Source organism: Orcinus orca, chromosome 9, assembly GCF_937001465.1.
Source record: "Orcinus orca chromosome 9, mOrcOrc1.1, whole genome shotgun sequence".
NCBI classification, from domain to species: Eukaryota; Metazoa; Chordata; class Mammalia; order Artiodactyla; family Delphinidae; genus Orcinus; species Orcinus orca.
This window is the reverse complement of record NC_064567.1, coordinates 88,343,965-88,364,433: the sequence shown is the minus strand read 5'-3', so window position 1 is coordinate 88,364,433 and position 20,469 is coordinate 88,343,965. Positions and strand designations below refer to the sequence as shown.

At 45.2% G+C, this 20,469-nt stretch overlaps 1 protein-coding gene across 1 annotated transcript in view; it reads right to left on the bottom strand.

Annotated features, from left to right (window-relative positions):
• CDHR3 (cadherin related family member 3) overlaps window positions 1-20,469 on the bottom strand; it is a 60,485-nt gene that overhangs the window by 10,794 nt on the left and 29,222 nt on the right. Inside the window, exons 7-13 of the mRNA XM_049714697.1 lie at window positions 19,476-19,665; window positions 9,768-9,939; window positions 8,413-8,515; window positions 7,104-7,202; window positions 5,426-5,652; window positions 2,941-3,112; window positions 1,145-1,395 (exon numbers count right to left, since the gene is read on the bottom strand). Of these exons, the coding sequence (XP_049570654.1) occupies window positions 1,145-1,395; window positions 2,941-3,112; window positions 5,426-5,652; window positions 7,104-7,202; window positions 8,413-8,515; window positions 9,768-9,939; window positions 19,476-19,665 (1,214 nt within the window). The remainder of the gene's footprint in view (window positions 1-1,144; window positions 1,396-2,940; window positions 3,113-5,425; window positions 5,653-7,103; window positions 7,203-8,412; window positions 8,516-9,767; window positions 9,940-19,475; window positions 19,666-20,469) is intronic.

Below are 20,469 nucleotides of genomic sequence, written 5' to 3'. Positions count from 1 at the left end.
TAATGCCTCCATTCATTGGGGGTAATATTTACTCCAGCCCACAGGAAAGGAATATTAAGCAGCTCTTGGTAAGACTCTGAGAAGCAGAATTTGACCACCTGTCACAGGTGGCTTTCTGAGGTTCTGGTTCCTTTTCCTCTGGCATACCCCAAGTATGGGGCTGCTTTTCTTCCTACTGTTTACGACAGTCTGTAGGTAGTTTACTAATTTGCACACCTGTTTGTAATCCGTCTCCCCCTCTAGATCAGAGACTCTAAAACTTTAGTGCAATCAGAATGGCCTGGAAGGCTTATTAAAAACACAGATGGTTGGGTCCCACACCACAGTTTCTAATCCAGTAGGTCTGGGGATTTGGTGAGGACTCCAGGTTTCAACATCCTTCCCTGGAAGTCGTAGTGATGATCATGGTTGGATGAGGTATAACTTTAGTGTTCCGGGGTGGGCTCAAGAATTTGCTTTTCTAACAAGTTTCCAGGTGATGCTGCTGCTGCTGTTGGTCTGGGGACCACACTTGAGAACCACTAACCTATACTATAAGCTCCATGAGAGAGCAGAGATAATTTCTGGCTTATTCACCAAAGTGCTTGGCATATTATAGGCATTAAATCAATATCTGCAGATTGAATAAGTGGATTTCTTTTTGGAGTGGAGGTGGGGAGTAGGGTACAGACTGACAAATGGTGACTCTTCAAAAGAAGTAGAGAAGAGCATCTGGCAGCTAGCTGCTCTCATGGACACGGACTTGTATTGGCTCTTAAGAGCAAGCAGAGAAGGGCTTGTGAAGGCAGCAACATGTCCATACCCTGAATGGTTCAACATGTCCATACCCTGGAAGGCAGCAACATGTCCATACCCTGGATGGTTCTGGTTCCTTCTGGTTCTGATCTATCACAAGTCTGTGCATATGTGTACCTCCTTCTTTAGCAGACTAGGAAATGTCAGTGGTTCTATAAGCCCAAGGTCTCACCCAGATTTTTTCTACCACCCAATGACTATTCCGATCCAGCCCACGGTTGGCGTTTCTGGCAACATCCTAACACCTCAACTCTTTTCAGTCCACCCCACATTTCTCCTAGGTCAAGGGGCTCCATCAACATCAGTTACAAGGGATGTAACTGGGAAGTCCATCTCCCAAAACCCTTACCCTGGGGGTTGTGGTGACAGTCGTGGTTGGGTGAGGAATGACACTAATGCTCAGGGTCACCGTGCTTGTTTCAACAAGAGCTGCAGCTCTCTTCCTGTCGGACAGCAAGTTGTCATCAGTTATGTAGACAAGTAGTTTGTAGTTCCAGATCTTATCAAGCCCACTAGCATAGTCAAAGCGAGTCGCGAGGATCAGGCTTGTAACGTTGGACCCGGCGTTGGGAGAGAAGGTGAAATGACTGTTGATGTTCCCTAAATGAGATTCGATGCAAGGATTTTGGGAAAAGGAAGAAAAGAGCGTGAGAAATAAGGGTTAGAAGAAAACTACATTCAGTCTTTTTCTTAAACATCCCACCTCAGGTGTAGACTACTTCTGATGTACCAGGGTGGGGGCAGTGATAGGATATGGGCCTTAACAGCACCAGAGATTTCATGAGTACAGAGAGACTCTGGCTTACAACCAGTGTGGCTGCAATGAAAATGAGAGTAGAAAAGGGCACCAGCACAGGTGTCCAGGGAGAATGGCCGCCACCGCGCTGAGCATCCGGCAGAGAGCTAGCAATCCTGGTGCGGCCAATGCTCATCGTCAGCATTAACTTGGGAACAGTGTGTAACTCACGCTCAGACCAATCAGTGGGCGGCAAGAGGGAAGAGGGGGCCAGGTCCCTAGCCATGGGCCAAGTTCATTGCACGCCTTTCATGAAACCGGGCTGGTCACACCCGTGACGGATGTCCCTGGAGTCCCCCAAAGGAAGGTGCGTCCTGGGCTGGCAGGGACAGTAGTCCCCACCCCCACCTCCCCGGCGGCTCGCCTGGGGCTGCAGGCTCACAGCTTAGGGAGCCCAGAGCAGAGAAGCTGCCCGCCCAAGCAGCTCTTGTTCATTCCCCCGGTGGCTGCAGACTCACTACCAACTAAAAACCAGTAAATGGACCAGGGGATGATGCAGTTTTACTCCCGAGCAACGAAGTGCCCCATAAAGGCCTGAGGGTTCTCAGTATGGATTGTTCCCATCTCCGGCCACTGCAGTCTCGAGGTGGGCTCTGCCCCTGGGTTTTGTGACACAGCCTGCTCGAGAGGCTTCCTGCTGCTCCAGTTCCGGCTCTGCCAGGGCTCAGCAGGCGGCGGAGCTGGCTTTTCAGTCTTTCACGTGAAACTGCTCTGCTTGTTTGGGTTTAAATCCCTGGCCCCGGCACTTCATTAGATGAACTATTTTGGTCTCATTTCCATTGAGGGGTGCTCTTTTCTTTCCCTCCCACAATGGTATATTTTTAAAGAGAGAAAATGAATGGAGCAGAAGAGAATTCCTGAGGACGCGTTTCAAAATGCATTTAATCTATTTCATCTATTATTATCCAGAGAGAGGACTGGGATCCCCTTGCCCCCCCCCACCAACAAGCTTTCAGGAAAAGAGGTGGGGGAGGAGTTGGACTAAAAAAATGTTTTCAAGCTACACTAATCTGATTCATGAATCCTACGACAGGCTGGGAATTGGGGGTGGGGGGGCGGGTCACCATCAATGGGATTCACTGTTCCTTGGGCCTTTGGGCAGCCAGGTATGGGAGTCTGGGAAGAGTTAGGTGAGAAGGGGAAGCCAAGCGGGGGTGGGGACTGGGAATTCCAGAACCATTTGACTCCTCACCCTTGGTTTCCTCATTCAAAACACCCCACCCCCTACACGCTGTGCCAGATCAGTGTGTGAGCTCAGACCCCCACCCCTTCTCCCTAAACAGCTGCTACAGCCCCCAACACCAGGAGCCCTCAGCAAGGGTCCAGGACCACTGACATCAATACCATACCTGAGCCAATGGAGTAACGAAAAGACCTGGGGCTGGAATCAAGGTCAGTACACGTGAGCTTGAAATTGTAGATATTTGTGCCAACTTTCAGATCCACTGGGATGGCCAGGAAGTACGAGTTTGGGGTACAGATTGGTTTTTCATCATTTTCTTCAATGATGTTCACAGTCACCTAGAGCAGCAGGAAAGTGGTCTCACTGAGTAGTTATCATTGAGCCCTTACTGTGTGCCACGCACTGGGCTGTGTGCTTTTTGTGAATTAGTGAGGTTTAACCTCATCCAAGATCGATAATATGTTTATTCCCATTTTACAGATGGGGAAGCTGAGGCTTAGGGAGATTAGGTAATTGACCTAAGGCCATTCAGTTGGTGAGTGGCAGAGCTGGGATTTGAACTTAGGTCTGTCTTACTCCAAGTCCTATGCTATTAACTTCTCTACTGTGTGTTGGGTGTGTACATGCACGTGTGCATAATATACGTAATAATACATTTCCACACCCCCACACACATATGCAGCTAGACACATGCGCTCACCCCCAGATGATGCTGAGTTCTTTTTCCGGTAACGATGATGGATTTACGGTGACCCTCCTGTGCTTCCTTGCTTGCTGCCCCTGTGAGTTGGAAGTTCTGTCTTTAACTTTGGAAGATCGAACAATGGCTCTCAACCATGGCTCCACTTTGTCTGGCCCTCTCCAGACCAAATGAATTGGACTCCCTGGAGGGTGGGGCGCAGGCCTGATTTTTTTTTTTTTTTCTTCCTTGATTGATTGATTGGCTGACTTGGGTCTTCGTTGCTGTGCACTGGCTTCCTCTAGTTGCGGTGAGTGGGGTTTACTCTTTGTTGCGGTGCACGGGCTTCTCATTGCAGTGGCTTCTCTTGTTGTGGAGCACAAGCACTAGGCGCGCGGGCTTCAGTAGTTGTGGCTCGCGGGCTCTAAGCTCAGGCTCAGTAGCTGTGGTGCACGGGCTTAGTTGCTCCGCGGCATGTGGGATCTTCCTGGACCAGGGCTCGAACCCGTGTCCTCTGCGTTGTCAGGCGGATTCTTAACCACTGCGCCACCAGGGAAGTCCCCAGGCACGATTTTTATGTTCCCCAGCCGATTCTAATACTCAGCCAGGGTTGAGAACCACTGGGATAGAAGGAGGCGACCTGGCTTAGCCGGGGTCTTGTGTGTAACCCGGGATCTCAGCACTGCACTGAGCCGGTGGCGCTGGCCTGCCACAAGCAGGGGCCAGCCTGTTCTCTTTCATCACTGTCTTTTATGCCTGGTGAATTGGAATATGGACTGGGATGCCTGCCAGCACGGAATCACAGAATGTCAGCCCTGAAAGGGACTTATGTGATCATCACCCTTTTTAAAAGCTTATGAATTTTAGAGTCGTATTCATTCTACCTCTGAAATTTGGGGATTTCAGCTATTTCTGAGCCCAGGAGTAAATTGAAATGTTCTCTCTAGTTAGCTCCCAAAGTGGACTCCATTCATTCCTCTCAAAAACCCAGGCTAACAAACACGACAATTACCTTCAACTTAGCACATCTTTTTCTCAGCTAGCAATGCCAAGCCTTACACATCATTGAAAACATCGTCCCACTAATTCAAAGCAAGTCATCAGAGGAACTGGACTATTCAGGCATTGGGTTATGAGGTGACTCTCCATGTGTGAGAGAGAAATCAGGGTACAAAGATAAGCATTGCTCGGACCCCCTTGGCAAATTGGGATCAAAGTTGAGAAATGAACTCTGCCTCCTGATCCTGGACCAGTCATTCTATCACACAGGGCTGCCTGCCGCTAGCTGAGTTCATTTTGCCTTAGGCTTTTTCACTTTACTAACGGGAAAGACCAAGAAATAGTTTCCTCTTTGTGACCATCATATTACCCTCAGATATTCCTGACCACTGGCAGCACACAGACCTGTCAAAGCCTGGCTCCTCAAAGCACGACCATGGACCAGCTGCCTCGGCACCACTTGGAAGCATGTTATAAATGCAGGTTCTCAGGCCCTGCTCAGACCTACTGACTCAGAAATGCACTTAACCAGATTCTCAGCATCAGAGGTTACAAAGCAGCATAGCGCTGTGTCAAGCCAGATCATTTTAAGACCTATCCCATCTGGTATGATGGGGCTCAGGGTAGGAACAGGGTAAAACTACTTGGGGGCGATGCACAGCTACAGCCCACCTCAACAGCAAGGGGGGATTTAAGGGCAACAGGAGGAAGCTTGTCCCCCAGGGTGGCCATCCATCTCAGCGCTTCTCCCAGTCACCCATAAACGTGGGCTTACAGATGTCAATCTTTATCTCCTGGCACTGCTATGTGTGTCCGATTGTGCTGTCTGGGACACCCCTAGCCATTTCTTGTCATGTCTGCAGGAGGTGCCCTATTAAGATTCCTTATTGCTGCGGCCACACCTGGAGGGTGCCAGGGAGACCCGAAGTCAACCACTTGGGCTGGTGTGAATGCACCAAATCGCCCCACTCACAGTGACTGAGCTGCTGTCCTCGCCGTTGGTGGCCTGGATTCTGAGAATATAGATGGGAGTTGTCTCGTAGTCTGCTTTAGTCACCAGCTGGAGTTCTCCCGTTTGGGGATTAATCCAAAATATGTTTGGGTAGTGCTGGCTGGCCCCTCCGGTGGAGATGGAGTACACGATGCCTCTCTGGGGGAAGTCTTTATCTGTCGCTTGCATCCGTCCAACCCGGGTTCTAGCTGGAAGAATAAAGTACCTGCGATTACTGCTGAGAATAATATCTGAGATTAGTCCTGCTTTGGGGGTGAGAGGAGGAATCAGGAGCAGACACTCTCAGTGCCATGGGCGAAAGACTTTTGGGGGCCTCTTTGCTGTTCAAACTCTGTATGTTTTACATCTTTTAAATTCAAATTACACTAATGACACCCACTAGGAAACTGGCCGTATGATTCAAGCAGTACTGCGAAGTCTAAAAGACAATTCATACCCTCATATAGACTCCAAGCACACCAATTATTACATGATCCTAACGCTGCAAAGAACCTTCACATATACATCTTTTTGCAGCAGTGTTGTCTTTTTTATTTTTCAAATTTTCTATACTGAACATGGGTTGCTGTTACAAAACCAGATGAAAAACATGATTTTTAAAGGTTTAGCAACAGGATGATTGAAATATTTTTGATTTTTAAATCCTGTTCCATTTTGCTTATTTTGCAAGTCTTGTTGGTGGGCTGCTGGACTTCGGGCTTGCTTGTTTTATAGAAGTTCTTCCTCATAAATTATACTCCTCAAGGGCAGCATCTTCTCTTATTCAACTATATAGAACAGCACTACGTGCTTGACCCAGAGTAGGTGATTTATAATTGTAGCAAGATCTGTGAATTCATAAAAAGCCTATTCCTGTTGCACTTATTATTCACTGGATAAGGCATAAAGAATCGACAGCGTTTTCTTCAGACCCTCTTTTTGTATTTTGTTTAAAATGTAATGTCAGGAAATGGAGCTCATCATCAAGAGAGAAAACGAAATGAAGAGGAGATCATTTTAGAGGGGGATTTTGGGGTTTGTTTTATTTAGTTTTTAGTGTAGAAGTATACACAATCCAAGTCTCAAAGACTGTGGTGAGGTCTGATTATTCTAGAGTTAACAGTCTCCCCTTCACTGGGAGAGACGGGGAGAAACCCAGCTGGAGTGGGGAGGAGCCTGCAGAAATCGAGGCATCCTAAAGGGTGGAAAAAGAGGCCTCCAGGGAATCCTTCAAAGGGAGAGAGAAAACATCTTTATTTTGTTTTTAAATGAAAGAAATCTAGAAATGGGAAGCCTCTCTATTTTTAAATTTCAATTCTCTGAGTGAGCTGGATAAAAATCACAGTGGAGACCAAGGGAAAACTTGGGCTGCAAAAAGAGAGGATTAGTTGGAATCAGGCACCCAGACAAAGAGGCAATCAGGGGGTTCAGAGAAATGCAGTTTAATCAACAGTTTTCAAAATCTGGATTTCACCTGAAGGGCTCCTCCACAGTGAGGAGAATTTAAAAAGAAGTAAGACATGCAATAACCAGGAATCAGCTGTGAGTCGCTGTGCACAACACCACCAGGGCCTCTGACGGGGAGCCTCCTCCACCCAAGTGCCTCCGGATGAAGGGGTCTATCAAGAGCACTGGAGTCTGTGTCTCGTCGGTTACTTACATGGGCTTAATTCCGACACGGCAAATATGTAGGATGGGCTATCAAAGACAAGAGGAAACTCATTTTCTGGGCTTGTTAGGATATAAATGTAGATATTATCTATAAACGGAAATAGGAAAAATAATTAAATCACAATACAGGCATCCCTCATTCTGTTGCATTTTACGTATTGCAGTTTGCAGATATTGTGTTTTTTACAGATTGAACATTGTGGCAACCCTGTGTCGAGCAAATCGATCGGCACCATGTTTCCAACAGCGTTTGCTCACTTTGTGTCTCAGTGTCATGTTTTGGTAATTCTCACAATATTTCAAACGTTTTCCTCATTATTATATTGTTATGGTGATCTGTGATCAGTGATCTTTGACGTTACCATTGCAAAAAGGTTATGACTCGCTGAAGGTTCAGATGATGGTTGGCATTTTTTAGCAATAAAGTTTTTTTTTTGTTTTTTTTTTGCGGTACGCGGGCCTCTCACTGTTGTGGCCTCTCCCGTTGCGGAGCACAGGCTCCGGACGCGCAGGCTCAGCGGCCATGGCTTACGGGCCCAGCCGCTCCACGGCATGTGGGATCTTCCCAGACCCGGGACGAACCCGTGTCCCCTGCATCGGCAGGCGGACTCTCAACCACTGTGCCACCAGGGAAGCCCAGCAATAAAGTATTTTTAATTAAAGTATGTTCATTATGTTTTTAAGACAATGCTATTGCACACTTAACAGATTACAGTATATAGTGTAAATATAACTTTTATATGCATTTGGAAACCAAAAAAATTCACGTGACTCTCTTTATTGCTTTGTGCCAAGCCAAAGAGTTTGAATGTGAACTTGACAGCTATGGGGAGACACTCAAGGGCTTTCAGCAAGAAGTAATACGGTAGCATTTGTGTTTCCTGAAAATCACTGTCAGAAATGTGGTGGATGCGTTGGAAAGGGACAAGACTAAAGGTGGGCAGAAAGACTCTTGAAACACTCTTGGTGTTGTAATTCAGCTCTGATAGAGGAGGTTCTGCATTAGAGCAATACTAGTGGGATGGAGGTGCAGTGGAGTTGGGGGGAAGGCAGCAGATCCTTACTAAAATCCTTAGATTTTAGTTGTAGGTGACACAGAAGAAAGGACTTGGAGACTGATTAACTGTTCTTGGTGAAGGACAGGAGGAGGCTGGGCTGATTCCGAAGTACTGGGGCTTTTGGAATTCTCCTTTTGAACATAAATACATCCCCAGCCCAAGCCCAAGCATTGCCCAGCACAGTTTAGTCATTGCTACTCAAGGAAGATGCTTCATGAAATAAACCAAAATGATACTTGCTTTTATAGTAAGGAGGAGCAACATCCTGCACCTGGATTATCACAGTGTATTTATTGCCGGCTGCTAGATTACTTGAATTTTCATAATCTAGATCACCAATCAACTAGATTAAAACAGAGAGATCAGATTACACAGAATAAACAATACTTTTAATTGAACTGACACTTTCATGTACTGTTAGTGGACATGTAAATTGCAAAACCTTTCTGGAAAGCACTTTTTCCCATAGGAGGAGCTTTAAAAAGTTATGTCCATACCTTTGCTCACTGCTAGAGAACTTATTTGAAAGAATTTATCAGGAGAGAGAATCTGTTTAAAAATGTTCATCAAGCACTATTGCCCAGCATAGGCTCAAGATTTCAGGTTAAGTCAAAGAGAAGCATGATACAGAATCCTACATGCAAGGTTATTTCCATCATTTAGAATACTTATGCATATATATATAGACGATACATAAAATCTATGCATAGGGAAGAAGACAAGAAAGAAATATATCAACATGTTAATAGTGGTTATTACTGAATAGTAATGCCTTTCTGTGTTTCCTACATTTTCTACAGTGAACATGTATTAATTTCTCAAACAGAAAAAAAAAAGTTATTTTTAGTTGACACAGTGAATAAAATTGGTACGACTTTTGGGGGGATGGGAGGTGGAGAAGGGGGTGTTTGAGAGGATGGTTAGTAGGTGGCTTGCTCTTCTTCCTGAGGCTTTATCTCTGATGCAAAGATCTCCCCCATCAAGACCACCCCCCTGTAAGACCTCCACCTTACCCTGCCCTTCTATCTCTCTCCTCCTTTCCCCCCAACCCTCCAGTGGGAATCTTGTTGTTAAATGTCTCACACAGCTCATTGAGACCTGCCTTTTGCTCCCATTCTTTCTCCAATTACATATTTGCCCCAGTGGAGATGCCCCTCTTTTTTGGGTCTCCAGTGGTTCTACATTGCGGAATTCAGCAGGATACACGCATGGCCCTGGCCCTGCTCTCTCTCACCTCACACCTCTATGGCGAGGAATGAGCGCTGAAATAAACAAAAGTGCTTGAGCCCAGAGGGCACTGATATGTGACTGTGGAAGCACGCTAACCAGGCAGGCAGCCTGCAAACTGCAAACTATGCAAGAAAGAATCCAATCCTTAGCACCCCAGGCATAACCATGCATAACAAACAATTCCTGGAACTTGGGTAAAATAAAGAGCAAATGGGGAAAACAGAGTCACTATTAAGTTTGTCAGTTACAGTCACTTGGAGAGGGAGTTACTTTGGAAATTTCTCTCTATGGGGCAGCAAAAGCACTATGCCTGTTAGACCAACTTCCCCAATGCCCTTTCGATGATGCAATGACCGTTAACTGACCACGATTGTCCCAGAGCCAGCTGGATCCTGTAAAAATCTGCTGCCGCTCCCCACTCCGGATGGCGTGGTGAAGTTGAATTGGTTGTTTGGTGCTTTACTGTCATCATCAAAGCAGAACTTGCTCAGGTCCAGAAGCAACGTCCCCTTGGCTGCTCTCTCAGGCACCATAATGCTGGCGAAAAGACACGATTCAGTATTTTCCCCCAACAAATAGTGACTGAGCATTCCTTCTAACACAGGCCCCAGGCTAGACACCCCGGCTTTCATTTCAATTGAAAGCAAGTCCGTGGTTAAGGCAGTACCTGCCTAACTGGTGTCCCCACTCTGCCCTTGACTCCTTTCAGAGGATTCTTAACACAGCAGCCAGAGGGATCCTGTGAAAATGTCAGATCACGTCGCTCTGCTGCTCCTAAATCGCAAAGGGCTCCTGATTTCATTCAAAGTCGTGACTCTGATCTACAGCATCTTTCATGACGTGCGCCCACCCCTTACCTGTCTGAACTCATCTCCTACTAATTCTTCTTGTTCACTCTCCTTGCACTCTGGCCTCCCTGTGCTCCTGGACACTCCCCAGGCTCTGGCCTCAGGGCCATTGCACTTAACTGCGCACCGCATGGCTTGCTCTTTCCCTATCTTTAGTCTCGAATCAAATGGCACCTTCTCAGGAGGCTCCCTGCCTACCGCAACTAAAATGTCAACGCCCCCAGCCCATTGCTCCCGCTCCCCTTCCCCCCCGTAGGTTTAATGCTTGGTGCTTACCATTTTCCAATATATGATACAGTTTACTTACATATCCTGTTTATCGCCTGTTTGCCCCCAAGAATGTAAGCTCCACAAGACTGGGGATCTCTATCTGCTTTGTTCTTGGCACACTCAACAAATATTTGTTGAATGAATGGTAGCTTATGGGACTAGCACAGGAGTGAAGAAGAATATAAGAGAAATAGAAATTCTGCCCCTGCCTGCAGGAATTGATAATCTGGTTGGGCGGTATTGCTGTACCCCTGCACCCTCCCTCCCCTGCTTAGAGGACTGGAAATTCCTCCACTTGTGTTCTCATGGCTTCAAAGTCATAGAAGGGCCTCCTGACACCTTAGCATCATTCATTCAATAGAGGCTTATTAAAGGTTGAATTCTGGGTCCCAATCTCAGTTCACTCCAGCAGGGAGGCAAATAGTATGCAAATGAGTAAAGCTGCCCCCAAACTCAGAGCCATCTGGTCAAGCCCAGCTTGGAGTGGGAGACTCTGAGGAAGCATGGTAACATCTCCAGACCCATTAAGGGACTTCACAGGTCTCCAGGTTTCAGGTTTTCCATCTATAAGATGGGCATGTTGATTAGCTTTTGCTACATAACAAACCAGCCCAAAACCTAGTGGCTTAAAACAACAGGCATTTATTCTTTCTTACAACGCTAAGGGTTATCCATTCGCTCTTTTGCTTCTAGTCCAGCTTGGCTGGTCTCTCCAGTCACTGGCAGCTCGGTGGGGGCTGGATGCTCCAGGATGGCCTCACTCACAGGTATGGTGGGAAGGTGGGTGGTTTCTGCTTCATATTGCCTCTCATCCTCCAGGAGGCTAGTCTGTGCTCTTTGCATGGAGATCTTAGGCTTCCAAAAGTAGCAAGAGAGGGCAAGTCCCACTGCATACACACCTTTCAATCCTTTGCTGCACCATGTTTGTGAATGTTCCGATGGCCAAAGCAATTCACCTGGTCAAGTCCAGATTCAAGGAGTAGAAAGAGATACCCATCTCTTGATGGGAGGAATGGCAAAATCACACTGCAAAGGGGCTCATGTACAGGCAAAGAGGAATTTGTGTGGCTAGTATTTTCTTTCTCTTTTTCTCTCTCTCTCCTTCCTCCCTTCCTCCCTTTCTCCCTTTCTCTCTTTCTTTCTTTCTTTGCCCACCACAATCATGTTTTGCCTTGGGCAGGATTTCTTACAAAAATATATTGGGGATGCCAGGAGAATGTGCCTGGAAGACCTACAGCTGCAGGAATAGAATGACCACAGACCCCAGCTGCTGGGCTATGAAATCCATCACTGTATTTGCAGTGAGGTCGTGTACCAACGACAGAGGAGGGCAGAGATACTAAGGCAGACTCATTCCTGTCCTGTGACAGCTGACTTTGGCTCCAGGATTCCCCAATGCCCTAGCCAAGTTCATGGACTGCAGAACAGACTAGAACATTCCCACCCATGCACCCTCCCTCCTTCCTTTACTCAGGTCAGACTTGCATCACGGTCTGATGACCCTCGCAGCCTAGCCTAGCTCTCTCCCCATCTTCTCCCACAGGCATTTCCACTAATAAAAGCCTCGCACATTTAATCCTGTCTTGGCATCTTGTTCTCAGAGCATCAACACGTGTCTCTAATCCTCTGTACTATCACCTCTCTCTGAAACAGAATTATGCTGCTTTCTACATTCCACATCAGCTCTTCATGGCAGCTAAAATGGGCTTAGCAAACATGGAGCCAAGTCTGACGGCAAGGTTGTTTTTGTGCTGCTGAGGATAACTGGGTTTATTCTGGGAAAGCGGTCCTTCTCACAGGTGTAACTGAATCTCCATGATGTCTCTGTGTCTCAGGAGGACTGGAGTCCGAGCATTTCCATTCTTGTCTTGATGGCACGATGTCATGGTTTTACTCATAAATACTTAGAATAGATACTATTTGTTAAATACCAACTATATGTGGTATCCTACCAAACACTTTAAAAACTCTATCTCTAATCCCCTCATCGCCTAGAGGTTTGTGTTCTTGTCCCCATTTTACAGATGAAGAAAGATTCAGGGTGGTTTCAAGACCTGTTGCAGAAAGCTGATGTATCCAGGCACCATCCCCTTGTCAGTGTTAAGAGTCACAGTAAATTTTACTTTCGGTTCTATCAATGACTCTCCAGGCCAATAGAGGGTTCAGTGATCTGAGCCTTGATTACAAGTCTGCAGAAGCCGGAAGGTTGCATCACCCAAAGACTCTAGGGTCCTGAAGCCAGACATTTCACGCCCTCCAAAAGAGCCTTCACACTTGGCCCTTTAGGGCCACCTGGCATGTTCTTTTCATTTTCCCCTGCCACTTGGTATTTTTCCCCTAAACGCATGACTTGGAAAACGACTCCCCCCCATTCATCACTCCCTGCCTCAAAGGCGGGCTGCTCTCACTCCCAGCCATCTGACCACGGTTCCCCCCCCACTCGGAGGTGACAGGCACAGCCGACATCCTCTGCCTTTGGCTCACAAACAGCTTGCGAAGCGCTTTCAGCCAAGCGCCTGACGATTTACAACCATAGCGGCTCTGTCACGGGGCCTTTGATGCCTCCATCAGGGCCTTGGGCTCATTCATCACCAGCCTGGGAAAGCCGCAGGGGCTGTTTCTGTCTCTCGGCCTCCTGAGAGCCTGCATGGACCCACGGGGATGGCAGGGGACCTGGCACAAAGCCACCTGCCTCGTGGGATCCACTGGGTGCTTGACGCCCTCCCAGCCTATTCTACCTGCTCCCCCAGACTCTGCCGCAGGCACTGTGCCAAGAGCCCTGAAGAAAGAGTAAATATTCAGGGACAGGGCTGCCAGAGCCCATGGCAGCACCAGTGCTGTCGTTTGGCTTGCTTTTGACCTGCCCGGGTGCTTCCACTGTGGTGTGGTGGGAATGGACGAGATGCTAGGCGGGGGAGAGTGGTGGGTGATGCAGGGTCAGGGTTTCCCAGCCCCTCCCTGGAGTATGCAAACGAAGCTGGGGTTTGGGAATAAAACCTTTCACTTCCTGGACTGCTGAGGGAGGAGCCCTTTTGTTGCCCCTCCTCATATCTTGGCTTTTACAGGACAACTGCAAGTTCCTCCCACTGGAAAAGCCCAGAGCTCTCCTGGAACATTGTTTAGAGTTACCTTTAGTAATAAATACAATTAGTTCAGTTACTGGCTGGCATTGACCTTCAAGGCTAATTTGGAGAGAAGATTATCAAAATGTGATTTTACTAGCTAATACGGAATGCAGTTTGTAAACTGTCATCTCACACATCAGGGGACTCTGGACCACAGGAAGCCACAGTACACACTTAGCAGAAATGCACTGAGGGGAGAAAATTGACCAGGAAGATTGGAGATAGCACAGTCCTCTCCAATCATTGATACCCAGAGTTCTTACGCTTCAACTATCTTCCCCCACCTCTTAGGGCAGGAGAACAAAGCGGAAAGCAGGAGGGTCTAGAAGAGCAGGACATGAGGAGAAGAATTTCCCAAGATGCACTGGAGCCACCCAAAGGCACTAGCATAGCTTTAGATTTTCAAAGAAAGTGGAAGAGTGACTCTGTGGATCACCTCTGCTCCATCACAGGGACCAGACTTCTCTTAACAGTGGTGGGTTTGATTTATGCAGAAAATGGTGTGGAAGTCACGGTCCTAACTGTCCATGACAACTGTTCTCACCCATCAAACAGACTCTGTTCTTGGGGTTGGGATAGGAACCTATCACATGGTCAAGGCCATTATTGCTTTGATAGGGGCCTCAGTAAGAAGCAGATGGCAAATTAAGATAATTCCGGGAGGGTTTAGTAAAGGGACTGTTACAACGTGTACACACAGTACATGGGAACTTCAAAGGATGGTCTAGGTCTAGGAAGAGTGGGCCTCCCTTTCCACTGCTAGGCCTCAAGGAGCCAGAGGAGGGAGCAGTTCCTGAAACCGGAACCAGGGACAGAGGGTGCTGTGTGCAGAGGGCGGCCTAATAGGAGCTGAGACCTTCAGGAGGTGGAGGGGCTCATGCCGCTGACAGGGAGGGAGCCAGGGGATAAATACCCTGACTTCTCTCTCCCCCTCATTCCAGGGCTTCCCGTGGGCCAATGGGAAGGTGCAGGGCAAGGGAGCAGTTGATATCCATAGAGGTCAGCCTCCTGGGGCACAGAGCAGGGTTGGGGAGGCTGGGAGCTAGATCTGAAGAGGCAAGTAGGGTATGTCCAGAACAGGGTTTAGCTGTTTTGATGCCAGGCTCAGGACCACTTGATTCTTAGCACTATACTGGGCATGCCACTGGGGAAAACGGGGGGACATTGAAGAGCATAATAAAGGAGTTTGTATCTCTTTTTTTTTTTTTTTTTTTGCGGTACGCGGGCCTCTCACTCTCGTGGCCTCTCCCGTCGCGGAGCACAGGCTCTGGACGCGCAGGCTCAGCGGCCATGGCTCACGGGCCCAGCCGCTCCGCGGCATGTGGGATCTTCCCGGACCGGGGCATGAACCCGTGTCCCCTGCATCGGCAGGCAGACTCTCAATGACTGCGCCACCAGGGAAGCCCCAGGAGTTTGTATTTGTACTGCTTATCCTAGATAATCTTTGTCTAGGGTCCTTTGTCCTTTGCATGGCCACACTATGTATCGGGTCTATGTCCAGAGTTACCTAGAGCTTAAAAAATGAACTTGCAAAACCAAAGATCATCTCAGAGGGAGACTCTTTCCCTAGGGAGATCTGAAAGTGAGACCAGCTCTGGTGTTCAGCTTTGCTCCAGACACAGGACATTCTCTCAGCAAGGGTCACTGTAGAGATGCCCTCCCCACCCCCAGGAGGAACCACCTTCACACTCCCAAGATACTGGAGACTAGTTATTAAGAAACCACAGAGATGAAGCTAACTTGGGGAATTATTCATCTTGTGGCATTGAGACAAAATAGTTAGTGGAAAGACAGTACTGTTTACCAAAAGTCATATTAACCCATAATCACAAGGGACTTCATTGATTTATTTTTTTTAATTTTTAAATTAAATTAAATTTATTTTTTTATACAGCAGGTTCTTATTAGTCATCAATTTTATACACATCAGTGTATACATGTCAATCCCAATCGCCCAACTCATCACACCACCACCACCACCCCCCAGCCACTTTCCCCCCTTGGTGTCCATTCCATTGTTCTCTACATGTGTGTCTCAATTTCTGCCCTGCAAACTGGTTCATCTGTACCATTTTTCTAGGTTCCACATATATGCATTAATATATGATATTTGTTTTTCTCTTTCTGACTACTTCACTCTGTATAACAGACTCGAGATCCATCCACGTCTCAACAAATGACCCAATTTCATTCCTTTTTATGGCTGAGGAATATTCCATTGTATATATGTACCACATCTTCTTTATCCATTCGTCTGTCGATGGGCATTTAGGTTGCTACCATAACCTGGTTATTGTAAATAGTGCTGCAATGAACTTTGGGGTGCATGTGTCTCTTTGAATTATGGTTTTCTCTGGGTATATACCCAGTAGTGGGATTGCTGGATCATATGGTAATTCTATATTTAGTTTTCTAAGGCACCTCCATACTGTTCTCCATAGTGGCTGTATCAATTTACATTCCCACCAACAGTGCAAGAGGGTTCCCTTTTCTCCACACCCTCTCCAGCATTTGTTGTTTGTAGATTTTCTGATGATGCCCATTCTAACTGGTGCGAGGTGATACCTCATTGTAGTTTTGATTTGCATTTCTCTAATGATTAGTGATGTTGAGCAGCTTTTCATGTGCTTCTTGGCCATCTGTATGTCTTCTTTGGAGAAATGTCTATTTAGGTCTTCTGCCCATTTTTGGATTGGGTTGTTTGTTTCTTTAATATTGAGCTGCATGAGCTATTTATATATTTTGGAGATTAATCCTTTGTCCGTTGATTCATTTGCAAATATTTTCTCCCATTCTGAGGGTTGTCTTTATGTCTTGTTTATAGTTTCCATGCTGTGCAAAAGCTTTTAAGTTTCATTAGGTCCCATTTGTTTATTTTTGTTTTTATTTCCATTACTCTAGGAGGTGGATCAAAAAAGATCTTGCTGTGATTTATGTCAAAGAGTGTTCTTCCTATGTTTTCCTCTAAGAGTTTTATAGTGTCCGGTCTTAAATTTAGATCTCTAATTCATTTTGAGTTTATATTTTTGTGTGTGGTGTTAGGGAGTGTTCTAATTTCATTCTTTTACATGTAGCTGTCCAGTTTTCCCAGCACCACTTATTGAAGAGACTGTCTTTTCTCCATTGTATACCCTTGCCTCCTTTGTCATAGATTAGTTGACCATAGGTGCATGGGTTTATCTCTGGGCTTTCTATCTTGTTCCATTGATCTGTGTTTCTGTTTTTGTGCTAGTACCATATTGTCTTGATTACTGTAGCTTTGTAGTATAGTCTGAAGTCAGGGAGTCTGATTCCTCCAGCTCCATTTTTTTCTCTCAAGACTGCTTTGGCTATTCGGGGTCTGTGTGTCTCCATACAAATTTTAAGATTTTTTGTTCTAGTTCCATAAAAAATGCCATTGGTAATTTGATAGGGATTGCATTGAATCTGTAGATTGCTTTGGGTAGTATAGTCATTTTCACAATATTGATTCTTCCAATCCAAGAACATGGTATATCTCTCCATCTGTTTGTATCATCTTTAATTTCTTTCATCAGTGTCTTATAGTTTTCTGCATACAGGTCTTTTGTCTCCCTAGGTAGGTTTATTCCTAGGTATTTTATTCTTTTTGTTGCAGTGGTAAATTGGAGTGTTTCCTTAATTTCTCTTTCAGATTTTTCATTATTAGTGTATAGGAATGCAAGAGATTTCTGTGCATTAATTTTGTATCCTGCTACTTTACCGAATTCATTGATTAGCTCTAGCAGTTTTCTGGTGGCATGTTTAGGATTCTCTATGTATAGTATCATGTCATCTGCAAACAGTGACTGTTTTACTTCTTCTTTTCCAATTTGTATTCCTTTTATTTCTTTTTCTTCTCTGATTGCCATGGCTAGGACTTCTAAAACTAGGCTGAATAATAGTGGTGAGAGTGGACATCCTTGTCTTTTTCCTGATCTTAGAGCAAATGCTTTCAGTTTTTCACCATTGAGAATGATGTTGGCTGTGGGTTTGTCGTATATGGCCTTTATTATGTTGAGGTAGGTTCCCTCTATGCCCACTTTCTGGAGAGTTTTTATCATAAATGGGTGTTGAATTTTGTCAGAAGCTTCTTCTGCATCTATTGAGATGATCATATGGTTTTTATTCTTCAATTTGTTAATATGGTTTATCACATTGATTGATTTACGTATATTGAAGAATCCTTGCATCCCTGGGATAAATCCCACTTGATCATGGTGTATGATCCTTTTAATGTGCTGTTGGATTCTGTTTGCTAGTATTTTGTTGAGGATTTTTGCATCTATATTCATCAGTGATACTGGTCTGTAATTTTCTTTTTTTGTAGTATCTTTATCTGGTTTTGGTATCACGGTGATGGTGGCCTCATAGAATGAGTTTGGGAGTGTTCCTTCCTCTGCAATTTTTTGGAAGATTTTGAGAAGGATGGGTGTTAGTGCTTCTCTAAATGTTTGATAGAATTCACCTGTGAAGCCATCTGGTCCTGGACTTTTGTTTGCTGGAAGATTTTTAATCACAGTTTCAATTTCATTACTTGTGATTGGTTTGTTCATATTTTCTATTTCTTCCTTGTTCAGTCTTGGAAGGTTATACCTTTCTAGGAATTTGTCCATTTCCTCCAGGTTGTCCATTTTTTTGGCATAGAGTTGCTTGTAGTAGTCTCTCAGGATGCTTTATAGTTCTGTGGTGTCTGTTGTAACTTCTCCTTTTTCATATCTAATTTTATTGATTTGAGTCCTCTCCCTCTTTTTCTTGATGAGTCTGGCTAATAGTTTATTAATTTTGTTTATCTTCTCAAAGAACCAGCTTTTAGTTTTATTGATCTTTGTTTTTATTTCATTTATTTCTGCTCTGCTCTTTATGATTTCTTTCCTTCTGCTAACTTTGGGTTTTGTTTGTTCTTCTTTCTCTAGTTCCTTTAGGTGTAAGTTTAGATTGTTTACTTGAGATTTTTCTTGTTTCTTGAGGAAGGCTTGTATAGCTATAAACTTCCCCCTTAGAACTGCTTTTGCTGCATCCCATAGGTTTTGGATCGTCATGTTTTCATTGTCATTTGTCTCTAGGTATTTTTTGATTTCCTCTTTGATTTCTTCAGTGATCTCTTGGTTATTTAGTAACATATTGTTTAGCCTCCGTGTGTTTGTGTTTTTTACATGTTTTTCCCTGTAATTCATTTCTAATCTCATAGCGTTGTGGTCAGAAAAGATGCTTGATATGATTTCAGTTTTCTTAAATTTACTGTGGCTTGCTTTGTGACCCAAGATGTGATCTATCCTGGAGAATGTTCAGTGCGTACTTGAGAAGAATGTGTAATCTTCTGTTTTGGGATGGAATGTCCTATAAGTATCAATTAAATCTATCTGGTCTATTTTGTAATTTAAAGCTTCTGTTCCTTATTTATTTTCATTTTGGATGATCTGTTCATTGGTGTAAGTGAGGTGTTAAAGTCCCCCACTATTATTGTATTACTGTTGATTTCCTCTTTTATAGCTGTTAGCAGTTGCCTTATGTATTGAGGTGCTCCTATGTTGGGTGCATATATATTTATAATTGTTATATCTTCTTCTTGGAAGAGAGCAAAATAAAAATATTTTTTAACAGAGTAAGAAAGTGGAGAAGGGAGATTACAAAGAGGAAAGAAAATGGAAGAGAGGGAAGAAAAAGGATGAGGAAGGAAGATCTCTCACCTAAAGGGACAGTTCAAATCTACTTATATTATTGAGCTGTGTCGCAGGTGCCCACAATCCTTCAGTCCCTGCCAGACTATACCAGAAAAACCAAGCACCCCCAAAGAGGTGACATGCCCACATGTGTCTCAGAAGGCAAATACCTGAAGGTGAACTTGGTACATGTCGAGGGGTTGTCATTAATGTCTTCCACAATGAAGGTTATCTGCTTGCGATTCTCCTGACCCCCAGAGGGTCTATCCTTCACCAGAACCTCCAGAGATATGGCGGGATTTTGTCTTAATTCACCTGCATCTCGGTCTATCCTGCGCGCCACTTGGATGGTCCCAGTCACTGTTAGAAAGCAAAGGTCAGAATATGGCTCTTTGGAGAGAAATGAAGAGTCAAAGGTAGGTGGAGACTTGGAGTACATTTGAAAAGAACATTCTGATGTGAGGACTGGCTTACAAAGAGAATATTCTTTATACAAGTACATTAAAAAAAAAACCTCATGTAAGTTCCTGTCTTGGACATTGACTGGGGTGTCTGGCCTGATCCTTCTAGAATTTTGCACCTCATGCCTCAGGGTTAGGCCCCCTGGCAGCTGTCCTTGCCTGTCATTCATTGGACTGATAGACAGCTGACTCCAACCCCTGAGTTCTCTTTCTGGAGAATTTGTAACTGGGAGACACAAGTCAGGTTCCTAGTGGAGCTACAGATAAGATGCCAGAACTCTAGCTGCTGAGGTCACTGGAGCAGCACTGCTTCCCATCCTTCCTGTGCCCTGACTGTTTACTCTTTCTCATGAGATATGCAGTATCCTGGTGATAGGTGTCCCCTACTTTTTTTTTCTCTTGCTTGGTTTGGCTGGCCTTAGTTTCTGTTACTTGCAACCAAAGAGTCTTAATGAATATACTACAAAAAACCCCACTGTATTTGTTAAAAGTTCAATTTGCAATACTCGAATGAACAGAATTCTAAACCACAGTTGTCCATCCTGCCATGATCACTGGAGTGAGGTCCTCAGTGACAGACAGCACCGCCTTTGCCCGCCTCTCCTGGGCACAGGTAAACTTTGCCCTAAAGCCTATGGGACGAGTAACACATTGTCTTTTTGGGATTGTCCAGTGCTGGCCTCCACAAAATCATTATGTAAAG